Source organism: Cnephaeus nilssonii, assembly GCF_951640355.1.
Source record: "Cnephaeus nilssonii genome assembly, chromosome: 6".
Lineage (NCBI taxonomy): Eukaryota > Metazoa > Chordata > Mammalia > Chiroptera > Vespertilionidae > Cnephaeus > Cnephaeus nilssonii.
The window spans coordinates 102,481,336-102,497,244 of record NC_137077.1 but is presented as its reverse complement, the minus strand read 5'-3'; the positions used below and the strand labels follow the sequence as shown (position 1 = coordinate 102,497,244).

The 15,909-nt window shown below is 38.9% G+C and overlaps 1 protein-coding gene across 9 annotated transcripts in view; it reads right to left on the bottom strand.

The window, feature by feature from the left end:
- IFT88 (intraflagellar transport 88) overlaps window positions 1-15,909 on the bottom strand; it is a 208,697-nt gene that overhangs the window by 156,061 nt on the left and 36,727 nt on the right. For 7 of the 9 annotated variants that reach the window (XM_079775667.1, XM_079775659.1, XM_079775665.1 and 4 more), the window contains exons 4-8: window positions 10,024-10,080; window positions 8,127-8,180; window positions 6,232-6,295; window positions 5,485-5,554; window positions 861-951 (exon numbers count right to left, since the gene is read on the bottom strand). In XM_079775667.1, the coding sequence (XP_079631793.1) occupies window positions 861-951; window positions 5,485-5,554; window positions 6,232-6,295; window positions 8,127-8,180; window positions 10,024-10,080 (336 nt within the window). The remainder of the gene's footprint in view (window positions 1-860; window positions 952-5,484; window positions 5,555-6,231; window positions 6,296-8,126; window positions 8,181-10,023; window positions 10,081-15,909) is intronic. The other 2 variants (XM_079775663.1, XM_079775664.1) reach the window with 2 other exon arrangements.

Below are 15,909 nucleotides of genomic sequence, written 5' to 3'. Positions count from 1 at the left end.
TAGCTGGGCTGGATGCCATATCCAATCCTGGATGCCCACAGCCCGGGGAACCCTTACCACAAACTCCCCTTGACAACAAAAGAACCCAGACCATTTATTTAAACTGGAGCTCACTATCATAAAAATTTGTGTTTATTCTGGAAAAGAAGAGGGAGTCTGAGGGACAAAATGTATAGTAGCTTTACCTCAAGTCCAGTCTCTTCATCACCATGCCTTCCACCACTTTTAGGTTTGACTATGTCTTTGATTTCCTTTTTTCCTCCCAACTCATGAATCTTTGGATATTTTAATTCTATCTCGTGAGATAGGAATTTAGATGGATTTGTTTGGTTTCTGGGATGCCCCAAATCTAGACAAGTCACAGGATAACTGCTACTCAATGTTATGGCAGATGCTTAGTTTGGCTCTCTACTTAGAATGCCAGGAACCTTCTATTCCACTGAGATTAACTACAAACAGATTAATCCAACAGGGGATTTTTGCTTTTTAGAACTAGATTAAAAAGGCACCAGTTCTATAAGCAACAAAAGTAGCTTTTCATATTGAACAATTTTTCCTAAGGGTAGTCATTAACCCAATAACTAAAGTCACAGTCAAAGTAATTGAACAAAAGCAAATTAAAAGAAAATATTTAATAATTTTAAAAGAAGCAGAGTAGGATTCCCAACAAACAAATAATTTCCTCAGTGAAAACTCTAAGGCCAGTCAACAGCAAAACAAAAATATTTCTCTATACATATGCTTGTATGTGTGCACATATATACACACTTCATAACTGTGCACATACAAAACCAGATACACACACACACACACACACACACACACTTCATAATCCTGAATCCTGTTAGTTATAAACTTACCAGTTTTAAGTCTCCACAAGTGTTGGCAATACAACTTTCTTCGACCAACTCATTTACTTTCTTCTCTAACTGTCTAATCTTTTCTTCTGGACTATTAAAGAAGAAAGCAGGTAATCATTCAACCTCTAATGATATATACTAAAATGTAATTTACTTTTAACGTGCTTTTAAATGTGAAGAATAGGTCATAGATAAGAGAAACGTATAAATGGCATTAAGGAGCAAATATACTACTGTTTTTAAGAATTATATAACTATTCAGAATAAATGTAAAAATAGCTAACATTTACTTAGCATAAGTGTAATTTCACACTGAGCTACATGCTTTACCCTGATCATGGCATTTAATCATCATAATCACATATAAGTATTATCATTATTCTTTTTACTGAGGGAAACTGAGGTTTAGAAAGTTAAGTGCTATGCTCAAAATCACACAGCTAGAAAGTTAGAGTACCAGGATTTAAACCCAGTAAGGTAAATCTAAGAGCCACACTATTGTATTATTATCCCCAAGAAAAAAGCAGATCCTTTTTTCAGATGTTTGGCAAATGGAAACTTTACCTAATAGTTAGGAAAACCGAAGCTCCCCATAAAAGAGATAATATAATACTTATTATTAACTACCAGATAGGTACTGAAGAGAAGCTTTCTAACAAGGTGAGAAGTTTAAAAACCCCGACTCGATTAGTAGCAAACACAGTACCTCAAATCAGTCACCGTTCAAAAATGACATTAATTTCTTTTTGCTCTTATTTTCTTCCAGCAAAATACCACAACACTCTGAATGCACAACAGTGCCTAGATAAAATTTTGCTATGAGTATATTGGAACACGTTGTATTTATGGGATTTAAAAAAAAATACAGGAATAAATTTAACAGCATAGCCTTGTCTATAGAATCATGTTCTTCAGTGAAACCTGCCTACAAATTTCATCAGGTAGGATACAAATTTTATGAGTTTACAAAGATCTGCAAAATTCTAACTGAGCAATGAGCATAACAGATGGTGATTTCATAAAGGTTATAATGAAGTATAGAATAGAAATCTATTTTCTGGTTGCCAACAGTTTGTTATTAAACCTGAAATATCAATGTAAAATTTTAAAGCAAAAATCTGTAAAAGAACTCTATGAAGATACTCTATGTCCTTATCAAATGCCAAAACTTGACTCTGTATGCACACAGTGCTCTATGCAGACAGTGCTGGAAACCTACCCACACACGAGCCTGCACCCACCCCCGGGATCGACACCTGTCAAATCTCATTCTGTTGTCAAATGTTTAGATCAGTCATAGGCAAGTGATGCTTTTCTGCCAATGAAAAGTGAAAACAATCTTCTTGGGGTAGAGGGCCTTGGAAAGATTTTCTTTGCTTTGCTTTTTAAAAGGGACCTGAGACTGGACTTTCTTGACTCCAGCTAGGCTTTATCAATGTTCTCATTCTGAAAGTTTTGAGCTCTGTAATGGCACTCTTGGCATCGTACAGATGGGTAGGCTCTTGAGAAAAGCCAAGAGAATCAGAGGGAAGCTGAACCAGGACTGATGCTACTGGGAAGTTAAATTAACCATCTCTAGAACCGCCATTCCACCAGACTTCCTGTTAATAATACAATAAATGTTCTTACTGTATATGTGTTTCTGATGTGTCTTCTGTTGTTAGCAGCTAAAAGGATTCCAGAATGTTATTTTAAAAAACAGTTTTATTAGCAGACATGCTGTCATTAACTAGGATACAAAATAAACTGGTTTTACTTTATTTTATTTATTTGTTAATCCTTACCCGAGGGTATTTTTCCATTGATTTTTAGGAAGGGGGAGAGACAGAGATAGAACAACGTTGATGTGAGAAAGACACATAGATTGGTTGCCTCCTGCATGGGCCCGACTTAGGGCCGGAGATAGAGCCTGCAACCCAGGTATGTGCCCTTGACCAGAATTAAGCCTGAAACCCTTCAGTCCTCTAACCACTAAGCCAAATCATCTAGGGTTAAACTGGTTTTCTATAGAAGTTCCTTGTTAGTTGAAAATGGAAATTATGTAATTTACACAATAGTTCAAATACTGGATTTAAGAATTACAGTTTAATAACATCTACTATATAGAAACAAAACAGTATAGTGGTTAATAGTATGAGATCTGGAAATAGTCTGAATTCAAATCTCAGTCCTGCAATTTATTAGTGCTACCAAGTCAAGATCTCTGTGGTTTATATTCTCTATGAATGATAATAATAGCTCAGTCTTCATTTATGTATTGCACTGCAAAATGCCTGGCACACACTGAATACTGAGTGTTTGATTGTAAAACTATTTGTAAAATGTAGACATCAATGTACCTAGATACTAGTCCGTATATACAGTTGAATTTATACCATAGTTTTGGCTACTTTCTAACTATTGGCACAAAACTAAGTTAATTCAATAAAAATGAAATTTCTCAATACTGATATGACAAACTAACTTCTTGTATGTTCTCTTAATTCTTTTCATTGAAATATTATTTTAAAATAAGCATATCTTATTACATTTACAACCCTATTTGACCTTCAAGAGAATCAATATTGGGCTCCATAAAAATTAGATATATCTTCAAGTCAAATCTATATCCTACATAATAAAAGCCCAGTGACTGAACGGCAGAACCACCAGAACTACCGGTCGACCAGTTGTTATGACACACACTGACTAACAGTCATATAATCGATGAGACAGTTCTCTACAACCTTTTCATCATATAATTAATTCAAAAACCCAAAGCTTCTGATGTATACACACATTATTAGGAAGAATGGTTATTTTCTGACTTGTAGTTATATTAAAGAATGTTGAAATGAATTGTGGATAATTATTCACTGATATTGTTTTCAAGGACTTCAGAGAGTCCAGTATGCTGTTTCATTCCCATTTCTTACACTTTTTATTATTATTAACTAGAGGCCCGGTGCATGAAATTCGTGCACGGAGGGGAGTTGTCCCTCAGCCCAGCCTGTACCCTCTCCAATCTGGGACCCCTCAAGGGATGTCCGACTGCCCGTTTAGGCCCGATCCCTGGGATCGGGCCTAAACGGGCAGTCGGACATCCCTCTCACAATCCAGGACTGCTGGCTCCCAACTGCTTGCCTGCCTGCCTTCCTGATTGCCCCTAACCGCTTCTGCCTGCCAGCCTGATCACCCCCTAACCACTCTGCTGCCAGCCTGTTTGCCCCCAACTTCCCTCCTCTGCCGGCCTGGTTACCCCTAACTGCCCTCTCCTGCAGGGTTGATCACCTCCAACTGCCCTCCCTTGCAGGCCTGGTCCTTCTCAACTGCCCTCCCTTGCAGGCTGGGTGCCTCCCAACTGCCCTCTCCTGCTGGCCATCTTGTGGTGGCCATCTTGTGTCCAAATGGGGGCAGGATCTTTGACCACATGGGGGGCAGCTATATTGTGTGTTGCAGTGATGATCAATCTGCATATTACTCTTTTATTAGATAGGATAGAGGCCTGGTACAGGGGTGGGGGCCAGCTGGTTTGCCCTGAAGGGCGTCCCGGATCAGGTGGGGGTTCCCTTGGGGTGTGGGGCGGCCTGAGCGAGGGGCCTGTGGTGGTTTGCAGGCCGGCCACGCCCCCTGGCAATGCAAGCGGAGGCCCTGGTATCTGGAATTTATTTTCCTTCTACAATTGAAACTTTGTAGCCTGCAGCAGAGCCAAGCCTGGGGCTCCCTCCGAGGCCAGTAGCCATTTGTGTTGGGGTTATAATTGAAACTTTGTAGCCTTAAGCGGGTGAGCCCGGCCAGGGTGTGCGGAAAGCTTTGCTTCCCCTGTTGCCGGCGGCAACCCTGGCCTGCTCTCTCAAGCTCCATTCTGCCGCCATTTGTTTGAATTTGTTTACCTTCTATAATTGAAACTTTGTAGCTTGAATGGAGGCTTAGGCCTGGCAAGGGCAGGCGGAAAGCTTGGCTTCCTCTGTTACCTAGGAAACCTTGCTCTCTGTGGCTGGCTGTAGCCATCTTGGTTTGGGTTAATTTGCATACTCGCTCTGATTGGATGGTGGGCGTGGCTTGTGAGTGTGGCTTGTGGGTGTGTCGGAGGTATGGTCAATTTGCATATTTGTCTATTATTAGATAGGATGGCACTTCAATTATGAAAAATGAGTATCATTGTCCTTAATTTCACACTGAGCTACACGCAGGAGCTGCCCCCCGGTGGTCAGTGTGCTCCCACAGCTGGAGCGCCTCTCAGCTGACCAAAGGGCACCAGACGCAGAGCTCATGGTGGCCACTGCAGCCCGGAGACCACAGCGGAGCGGCAGCAAGCCTATTGAGCAGTGGCGGCAGCAGGTGCAGTGGGGCCGGAATGAGCAGGAGCAGCAGGCAGGAGCTGCAGGCGGTGCTCGACTGCTGGTTTTGGCCCGATCCCTGCAGGCTATGCCGAGGGATCTCACCGGTGCACCAAGCCTCTAGTAATATAATAAAACTACATAGGATACACATGGCTATTTTTATTAGGCTTGATTCTTTTGCTAATTCCAAGAACTAGGGATGGTATTGTAATTACTATTTTAGTGACACAAACTTGTAAAATACTTACTTGGAAAAATTTTAAAGATGCAACAATAAAACAACAGCATAAGGACTTACATACCTATCTTCGTTCTTGGCTTCCAAAGGAGGAGCAGGGCCCCTTGACTGACCAAGGGGGTCAAATGCAGAACCTGAGACACAATTCCAAAGTTCATATTTAATCTGCGACCCAGCATAATGGAAGAAAATATGAAACCTTACACGTTATTTAGTTATTTATTAAATGACTTGGATTACCTATTTATTAAATAGGCAGGACATTTATTATGTCTACATAAACATTTTGTATAAAAAGAAATTGGTGAGATTTTTAACATACATAAACTTGTGCGTTAACATAAAAACAAAAAAACAAAAATGAAATGCTCTCAGTATTTACTCATCTCCCACAATAATCTATTCCCATTATGAACTCTAAATTATCAATCATATGAGTAATAACTTGGCATTGGCTTTTAATTGTCCTTATTTATATAAAAACATTAATTTTTATCCTAATAATTTTATTTTAAAATCATTTATCATATATTTTTACCTTTAATTTTTAAAAATGAGCTCTAATTTATAAAAAATAAAACAAAAATTTAATGTACAATTTAGTACAATTTGACAAATTGCATGCCAGTGTAACTACCACCCCAATTGTGATGCAGAGTATTTTCATCACCTCTTTCCTTTCTTATGGTACTTAAAATAATGACGCACCTTATAATCAATGGCATGTTAGATTTAAAATGGTAACAATAATTACACATACAAAAACAGTAAAAAATATTAAAAGATCGGAAAAAAATTAATAGAGACAAACCTCTCAAAGCTGCTTTGGTAAAACCTGCTGCTCTCACTGCTGTCATAGGTCTAGTAACTCCATCCTTAAAAGAATAGGAATAATTTAAAAGTACTTAGAGTTCTGCAAATGACACATAACTGCAATTTTTATTTTTTATTTTATTTTTGTTAATCCTCACTGGAGGATATTTTTTTCCATTGATTTTAGAGAGAGCAGAAGGGAAAAGGAAGAGGGAGAGAGGAGAGAGAGAGAAATATCGATGTCAGAGAGCTACATCAATTGGTTGCCTCCTGCACTCGCCCTGCATCCCTGGGGCGGGGAACCTGCAATCCAGGGATATGCCCTTGACTGAAATCAAACTTGGGACCCATCAGTTCACAGGCCACTGAGTCATGCCGGCCAGGGCTAACTGCAATTTTTAATTCTGTACTTCTGCTCCTCTATGTCAACTGTCTCTACTTTCATTTTCCCCTATAAATGCTTTTCTTTTTCTTTTCTTCCTTTCTTTCTCTTTCTTTCTTTCTTTCTTTCTTTCTTTCTTTCTTTCTTTCTTTCTTTCTTTCTTTCTTTTCTTTTCTTTTTTTTTTTTTTTGTTAATCCTCATCCAAGGATATTTTTCTATTGATTTTTAGGGAGAGTGTAAGGGAGGGAGGGAGACAGAGAAAGAGAAACATCGATGTTCACATCAATTGGTTGCCTCCCTCACACGTTAGCCAGGGACCAAGCTTGCAACTGGAATCAAGGTATGTGCCCTTGACCAGACTCGAACCTGGTACCTTTCAGTCCTCAGGCTGATGCTCTATCCACTGAGCCAATCTGGCTAGGGCTCCCCTATAAATTTATAATTCCTTGATTTAACTGGGCTTACTCCATTTAAAAGAAAAATAAAAAACCTCATAGATTTTTACACAGCACCTTATATAGCCTACTAGAGGCCTGGTGCACGAAATTCATGCACAGGAGGGAGGTATCCCTCAGCCCAACCTGCACCCTCTCCAATCTGGGACCCCTTGGGGGACATCCCTCTCACAATCAGGGACTGCTGGCTCCTAACCACTCACCTGCCTGCCTGCCTGATTGCCCCTAACCACTCTGCCTGCCAGCCTGATAGCCCCCTAACCACTCCCCTGCCAGCCTGATTGACACCTAACTGCTTCCCTGCCGGCATGATCATCCCCAACTGCCCTCCTCTGCCAGCCCGATCGCTTCCAATTGTCCTCCCCTGCTGGCCTGATCACCCCCAACTGCCTTCCCTTGTGGGGCTGAGGGGACTGGGGGACTCCAGTTGGATGAGGTGGGGCTGAGGGGACTGGAGGACTCTGGATGGATGAGGCTGGATGCTGCAGGGACTGGGTGAGGTGGGGCTGAGGGGACTGGGGGACTCTGGCTGGATGAGGCGGGGCTGAGGGGCCTGGGCACCTCTATCTTGTGGCTGTGGGTGCCGCCATCTTGTGAGGGCATGGCAGTCAATTAGCATATTCCCTCTTTATTGGCTGTGGGCACCACCATCTTTGTGAGGGCGTGACAGTCAATTAGCATATACCCTCTTTATTAGATAGGATAAGCTGGCTATTCCCCTACTTTTGGTTGGTATCCTCTATGCCCATGAGAGAAACCAAAGACATGGTTGTAAATGACAGCACAGGAAAAATGAGTCCCAGGGTACACCATACAATCAAACCATCAGTTCATGTCCACTCCCCAGCAGAATTTCATCTGAGACTTCAGTAAGTCCAGAGACTTTGACTCCAAAGATTTCCAAAAGTCCCATCTGTAGCCCACACTTTAAAGAATCGGGGTAATTATATCAGGGATATCTCCTTTAACGTTTTAAACACTATAATGAAGAAAAGAAAGCTTGGTGGTATTCTCAGTCAGAGAGGCCCCAATGGACAACCACACGACGGAGATACCTGGATGGCCCCTGTCACTGGTCTTCCCACTGATGACGTCAGGGATGTCTTGGACTAGTAAACAGAAAACTAAGTTAAAACAATTTTTAAAATCTACACTTAATTTTATAAATTAAATTATAAAGGTTTTTCAAAACTTTTTCTTCATTCTATTGGTAAATTAACTTAAACATAATTTTTTCCATGTATCATCTGAGGACATAGGGTCCAACAGTAAAACTCTAAAGTAGGCATCAGCAAACAACAACCCTCAGCCTTTGTAAATAAAGTTTCATTGGAACACAGCCACACCTATCTGTGGCTGCTTCTGCACTAGGAATGCAACAGAGACTGTCTGACCTGGAAAGCCTAAATCGCCTGGCCATTCACAGAATGTGTTTGCTGTCTCCTTTCTGAAACATCACCAAAAACCAAGTTTATGGGTAATACATGTATAGACTGATTAATAAAACCATGCTTCATATGACACACAGTTATATTATATACTAGAGGCCCAGTGCATGAATTCGTGCACCTTGAAAGGGAACTGTGGGCCACGAGGCTGTGGTGGACACAGGGGCAGGTCTCGGCCCATCCTTCGTGCCCCCACCCAGCCCCTCCCGCTGCAGCCTCTGGTCCACTGTCTGCCAGTGATTGGGGCCAGCACCAGCAGCGGGTGGAAGCAGTGGCTACTGCCCCAATCACCCCTCAGGAGCAGGGGGAGGTGGAAAAGCCCTCAGGGGCAATTGGGGCCAGCAGCTGCCACTCGCACCCGCTGACGGCGCTGAGCGATCAGGACTCGCGCCGGGCGCCAGCAGCGGGTGCAAGCGGGGCTGTCGCTGGCAGCGGGTGTGAGATATGGCTGCTGGTCCCGATCGCCCCTCAGGAGCGGGGGTGCGGGGGGTGGTGGTGGTGGTGGAGAAGCCCTGAGGGGTGAGTGGGGCTGGTCCTGGCAGCAGGTGCAAGCGCCGGGCGGGACCGTGCTGCGCGGGAGCAAAGAATTTTCATTAACCACCAGAGGCTCGCCCCAATGACAGCGACTGATGCCCCACCTTGGTCTGGCACCCCTGCTCACCTGCTCCACCATCCCACTATGTCCGATGCCCACCATGTTCTGTGCTCTGCCACCTGCTGCCGATGCCCACCATGTTCCGTGCGCACCCCTTGGTGGTCAGCACATGTCATAGCAACCGGTTGTTCGGTTGTTTGGTTGTTCCGCCATTCGGTCTATTTGCATATTAGGGTTTTATAGGTAAGGCTACTTTTTTCATTTATATAAAGGGACAATATGAAGGCAACTGCCCTGGACCTCGGTTCTGAAATCATTTTTCTGACCTCTAAGAAATATTATCATAAGGACTGGGAAATGATATCCCACCTCATTCTCTCATTTCTCTATTATTTCATGTAAGCTAAAACATCCAAATTTGGGCAACATATAAAAGATTTTCCTTTATGGATTTTTATATAGCATCCTTCCTCTAAAAATCTCAAATAAGAGCAAGGCCCAAATATATGTCTTTGAAATTTTTCTTAAATTTTACTTTTTAATGCATTAATTAGTAAGTTTTTAAAAATTACAAACATTATATTTATTATATAACTTCAAATAAAATGTATGAATGGAATACACATGAGATTTGGTCATATTATGTAAAAAAAATGAAAGGAAGTGGATCAACAAACACAAGGTTTACAAATAGAAAAGGTAATAAACTGTTTTCTGACATATTTATAATCAAAATGACTAGAATATTCAAAGCTATTAAATGAGATTTTTATAATGTTTGTAACTATTCAAAATAGAAAATATATCTGGTTCATGGACTGAAAAATAGCCAAAATTGCTTAGGACTGCCTAAAATGAACTTATGTATAAGAAAAAGCATCTTAATATTTTCAGCTTAAGAAAACCTACCCCATATCCAGTAGCTACAGGTCTAGTAACTGCTGTGCTTGGTATTTTAGCAGTTATCTTGGGGAGAGGGGAAAGAAACATAGTTAATAGAATTCAGATTAAGCTACATAATAGAAAACTGGAAAAGAAGTGTAAAATATAGATTTATCAATAGAGAAATGTTAATATAATTTTTAGAATAATTACCTTTTAAATTATCCTACATATTAAGGAGCTTAGGAATTTTAGGTATTGAGAAGGAGATGTATTCTGGAATTAATTTTACAGGAGAAAGGGAACTTGAGAATGATCTGAAGTGCCAATGGGAATGATCAGTTTTCATGGTTGCTGCCATCATTCATCATGAGTTCTTATTACTGCCAGCCACTAGGCCTAACAATAGACAGGATTTGGAGTCAGAGAATCTGGGTTTGAATCTCAGCTCTTCCCTCTACTAGCTGAGTTTATTTAATCTCTTTGAATCTAAAATTTCTCATCTTTGAAATAAGGATACAAGGTATGTATGTTGATCACAACACTGTAGTTGGAATCAAACAGGACCATGTAGGTGAAACTGGTCTAAACATGTCAGTTGTTAGGCATATTGTTTGAAATACTTGTTTTTTTGTTAATCCTCACCTGAGGATATTTTTCCGTTGATTTTTAGGGAGAGTGGAAGAGAGAGGGAAAGACAGAGAAAGAAACATGGATGTGAGAGAAACACATCGATTGGTGGCCTACTGCATGAGCCCTGACCAGGGACTGGGCGGGAGAGGAGCCTGCACCAAAGTACGTGCCCTTGACCGGAATTGAACCCGGGACCCTTTGGTCCGCAGGCTGATGCTCTATCCATTGAGCCAAACCAGCTAGGGCTGTTTGAAATATTTGATTAAAACATCAATAGATAAGTTCTACTTCTCGCTATGATGGACTACTGTTTTAAATAACATTGCCACTAAGAAATAAAAAGCTGGGTACAAAAATATTTTTGTAAAATATTAGTTTAAATACATTAGAGAACCATTAAGGCAGTGAAGAATTGCAAAGTCTCCAGTTGAGGAAAGGGGGAGGTTGGAGAGGTGAGCCAGCATTAGGTTCTGCTTTTCTCCTATAGGCATCTGCTTGTTCCAAAGACATGGCTGAGAAGCTGTGCATAGCTTTTTGTAGACTCACAGGCCTGAGGAGATAAACATTGGAGTTGGGGGCCTGCCCAGGTGGCTGCCCTTGAATCCTCCCAGCTTTAGACTGTGATCTCAAAAGGTTAAGACTGAAAAGTAAGTTAGAAGTATACTAGCCCTTGTAAGGACTGAAGTCCAAGTTAGGATCACCTCAAACTCAAATGGATCAGGGTGAACCAGGATTTCTAGTATCTCTAAGGCCAAAAGGAAGAGTAAATTCTCTCTACTGAAAGATGAGATCACTTTTGGCTGTGTTATCCAGTAGAACTTTACTGCACTGATGGAACATTCCATGCCTGCCCTGTCTGATGAGATAGCTACCAGCCACATGTTGCTGCGGAGCATTTGAAAAGTGGCTGGTGTAACAAGGATCTGAATTTTAAAATTGTATTTAATTTTAAATAATTTAAATATAACTTGCAGTGGGCTCTGTAGCGCAATGGATAGCGCATTGGACTTCTAAATGTAACTTGCCACATGTGGCCAGTGGTTATCATACTGGACAGCACAGACATATAGCCTTAAATTAACTCTCAAATTTTTCATTTATACTGTCTGTCATTCAATCAAAAATAAATAGACATAAAAGAGGCAAGACTACCTAACCAAAAGTCAAGAAAAACAAAAGAATGAAAAGAAACCCAGAAGGTGATACATATAATGAAAATATCAGACACAGATTTTAACATAAATATGCTTAATATGTCCAGTGAGCTAAAACACAAGATTGATAATTTCAGCGGAGAATGGGGAAGTATAAAAAAAGAATAGAAATTCTAGAACTGAAAATAATATAAAATTCTAGCATTGTCCAGGAAACAGTAAAATACTAATTTATATCAGACTTTAATAAGTTAAAGATGAGTATTATAATCTTTAGGAAAACACTAAGAGAATTTTTATAGATGTAAACTCCCAAGATAACAATGGGGGAAAATGGAAATAACAAACAAACAAAAGAAGACAAGAAAGAAAATAAAACATAAAAAAGGCAGAAAAATTGAAAAGCAAATAATAACACAACAAACTGAAGCCAAGCCAGTAATTTCATTACATGCAAACGGACTAAATAACTCACCAAATAAAAAAATGATTATCAGACTGTATTTAAAAAGCAAAACTCAATCACACGCTGCTAATAAGAAATATATGGATATGGAAAGGTTGGAAGTTAAAGACTGGGAAAAGACATATCATGAAAACACTAGACAAAAGAAAGCTGGTATAACTATATCAATATACTAATATCTGACAAAATAGACAAACAGAATTACTAGAGATAGAAAGTCATTTCATAGCAATAAAAGGCTCAATTTACCATGAAAATATAACATTTCTAAATATTTTTATTCCAAATATATAAAGCAAAAAACTGAAAAAAATAAATCCATAATCATAATGTAAAATTTGACCATATCTTTCTCATTAATAATAGCCCCTTCCCCCCAAATCAGTAAAAATATAAGACACTAAAAAAAAACACACACATTAAAAACTTGACCTAATTGACATAACAGGTCTTAGAAAAAGCTGAAAAAGATAGTCTCAGGATTTTTTTCTATGAGAACAAACTGAAGGAAAGAAAGATTTTTTTTTTCAACTACTTACAAATGACTAAATCTGGTGTGTGTGTGTGTGTGTGTGTGTTTAAGCACTGGTCAGATCTCTTCAGATAGAGTGAGCCTACCCTGTCTCTTCCTTTATTCATCTTACACCCTCATGTGTCATACCTTTCCTCCCATATCTCAAGGTCAGTCTTAACTGTACATACCCTTTAATATTCAACTGTAAATTTATCCTAAGTAGCCTCTGCTGATTGTCCCGGTGCAAATAACCTTTCTTTATGGTCCCATAACAACTTATATTCTTCTTACAGAACTTTCTATATTTCACTTAGTATCAACCTGTTTGTTTTCAACTACAAAAGAGAGTTGGCATATTCCATACACTGTGCAAGTTAGATGTCTATGCTTTGCATAACATACACAAAAATTTTAATAATACTGAAAAATATCACTCTAGCAATTCATATGCCTATGGAATATTAATTAATGGAGGATCATTAATCCAAGGGAAGAGTAATTTGTAAATTAAGCTCCAATGTTTTGAAGGATCAATACTTATGTAACTTTAAAAATTACAAATATTTTTAAACAATGAGTGATTTAGGAAAACATATTCCAAGCCTTACATAAATAAAATTTATATTCTCAAAAGCATAAAAAATTATTTGATCTAATATATAATTATAAAACATTGCTAAAAGAAATTAAAGATAAGACAAATAAATGCAAAACATCCCATGTTCATGGATTCGAAAACTTACTATTGTTAAGATGTCTATACCACCAAAAGCAATCTATAAATTCAATCCAATCCCTACAAAAATCCCAATGCCATTTTTTTAAGAGAGAAAAAAATTCATTCTAAAATTCATTTGAAATCTCAAGGGATCCTGAATAGCCAAAAGAATTTTTAAAGAGAAGAACAAAATTAGGAAACTCATACTTCCTGATTTCAAAACAGATTACAAAGTTATGGTAACAAAAACACTGAGGTACTGGTGTAAAAACAGAATAGACCAATGAATCAGAATAAATGGACCAGAAAAAAGCCCTTGTGTATATGGTCAAATAATCTTCAACAAGGTGCCAAGGCCACACAACGAGGAAAGGTCAGTCTTTCCAACAGTGAGAAAACTGGATATCCACATGCAAAAGAATAAAGTTAGACCCTTATCTTAAACAATATACAAAAGTTAACTCAAATTGGATAAAAGGCTAAAACATAAAATCTAAAACTATAAAATTCCTAGAAGAAAATATAGGGGGAAAGTTTAATGACATTCGACTTAGCAATGATTTCTTGGATATGACACCAAAAGCACAGGCAACAAAAGCAAAAATAGAAAATGAAAATGTATAAAACAAAAAATTTTGTGCATTAAAGGACATAATCAACACATTGAAAAGGCCTACAGAATGGATAATATATTTGCAAATCATTAATCTGATAAGGGGTTGATATCCAGAATACATAAAATACTCTTAGAATACAATAACAAAAAATCAAATAACCTACTTAAAAAATGGACAAAGACATTGACTAGACGTTTTTTTCAAAGATGATATACAAATGGCCAACAAGCATATGAAAAGATACTCAACATCACTAATCATCAGAGAAATGAAAATCAAAACCACAGACCTATTAAAATTGCTACTCTCAGAAAAATAGAAAATAATATATGTTGGCAAGGATGTAGAGAAATTAGAATGCTTGTGCACTGTTACTGGGATTGTAAAATGGAGCAGCCACTATGAAAAAGAGTGAGGAAGTCCTAAAAATATTAAAAATAGAACTATCATATGTTCCAGCAATTCCACCTCTAGGTATTTATCTAAAGGATTGAAAACAGAGTCTTGAAATACGTGCACAGCCATGTTCACAGCAGCATACTAGGTGTACCAGTTAATAATGCGGATTTTTTTCAATAGATGGAGTTACACATATGTTGATACATATGCAATTTGATATGTATGCTATTTTGTTGTATTGACAGCAAGCTTCAAAACTTCATATGTCAAATTTTGTGAAGGTGTTAACATCATAGATATTTTTACGCTTTAAAATGTCGAATTTTGTGACAAAGAGCATTTGCGGGAAGTTTTTTTTATTTTTTTATTTTTAATTTTTATATTTTATTGATTTTTTTACAGAGAGGAAGGGAGAGGGATAGAGAGTCAGAAACATCGATGAGAGAGAAACACTGATCAGCCGCCTCCTGCACATCCCCTACCGGGGATGCGCCCGCAACCAAGGTACATGCCCTTGACTGGAATCGAACCCGGGACCTTTCAGTCCGCAGGCCAACGCTCTATCCACTGAGCCAAACCGGTTTCGGCTTGCGGGAAATTTTAATTCATTACTTTATTTTGAAGAAAAGTGCTGCTGAATACTTCGGGAAGCTTCATGATGAACATGCTCCATCTCAAGATACTTGTGAACACTAGTTTAAACGCTTTAAAAGTGATGAAATCGATGTGAAAGACAAAGAACATCCAGGTCAACCCAAAAAGTTTGAAGACCAACAATTACAAGCATTATTGGATAAAGATGCATGTCAAACTCAAAAACAACTTGCAGAAAGATTAATCGTTGCTCAGAAAACAATTTCCGATCGCTTACAAGCAATGGGAAAGATTTTAAAGGAAGGAAAATGGGTGCCACATCAACTGAACAAAAGACAAATGGAAAACCAAAAAGTCATCAGTAAATGTTGCTTCAACGGCACGAAAGAAAGTCTTTTTTGCATTGAATTCTGACTGGTGATGAAAAGTGGATTTATTTTGAGAATCCCAAATGCACAGAATCATGGGTTGATCCAGGTCAACCATCAACATTAACTGCAAGACCAAATCACTTTGGAAAGAAGACAATGCTCTGCGTTTGGTGGGATCAGGAAGGTGTGGTGTATTATGAGCTTCTAAAACCAGATGAAACTTAATCCTGATCACTACCGATAACAAATAATCAATCTGAACCATGCTTTGATCGTGAAACGACCAGACACGGCAAAGTAATTTTGCTTCATGATAATGCACCATCACACACTTAAAAACCAGTTAAAGACACATTAAAAGATCTTGCCTGGGAAGTATTAACCCACCCGCTGTATTCACCAGACCTTGCTCCTTCAGATTATCACTTGTTCCGATTGATGACATAA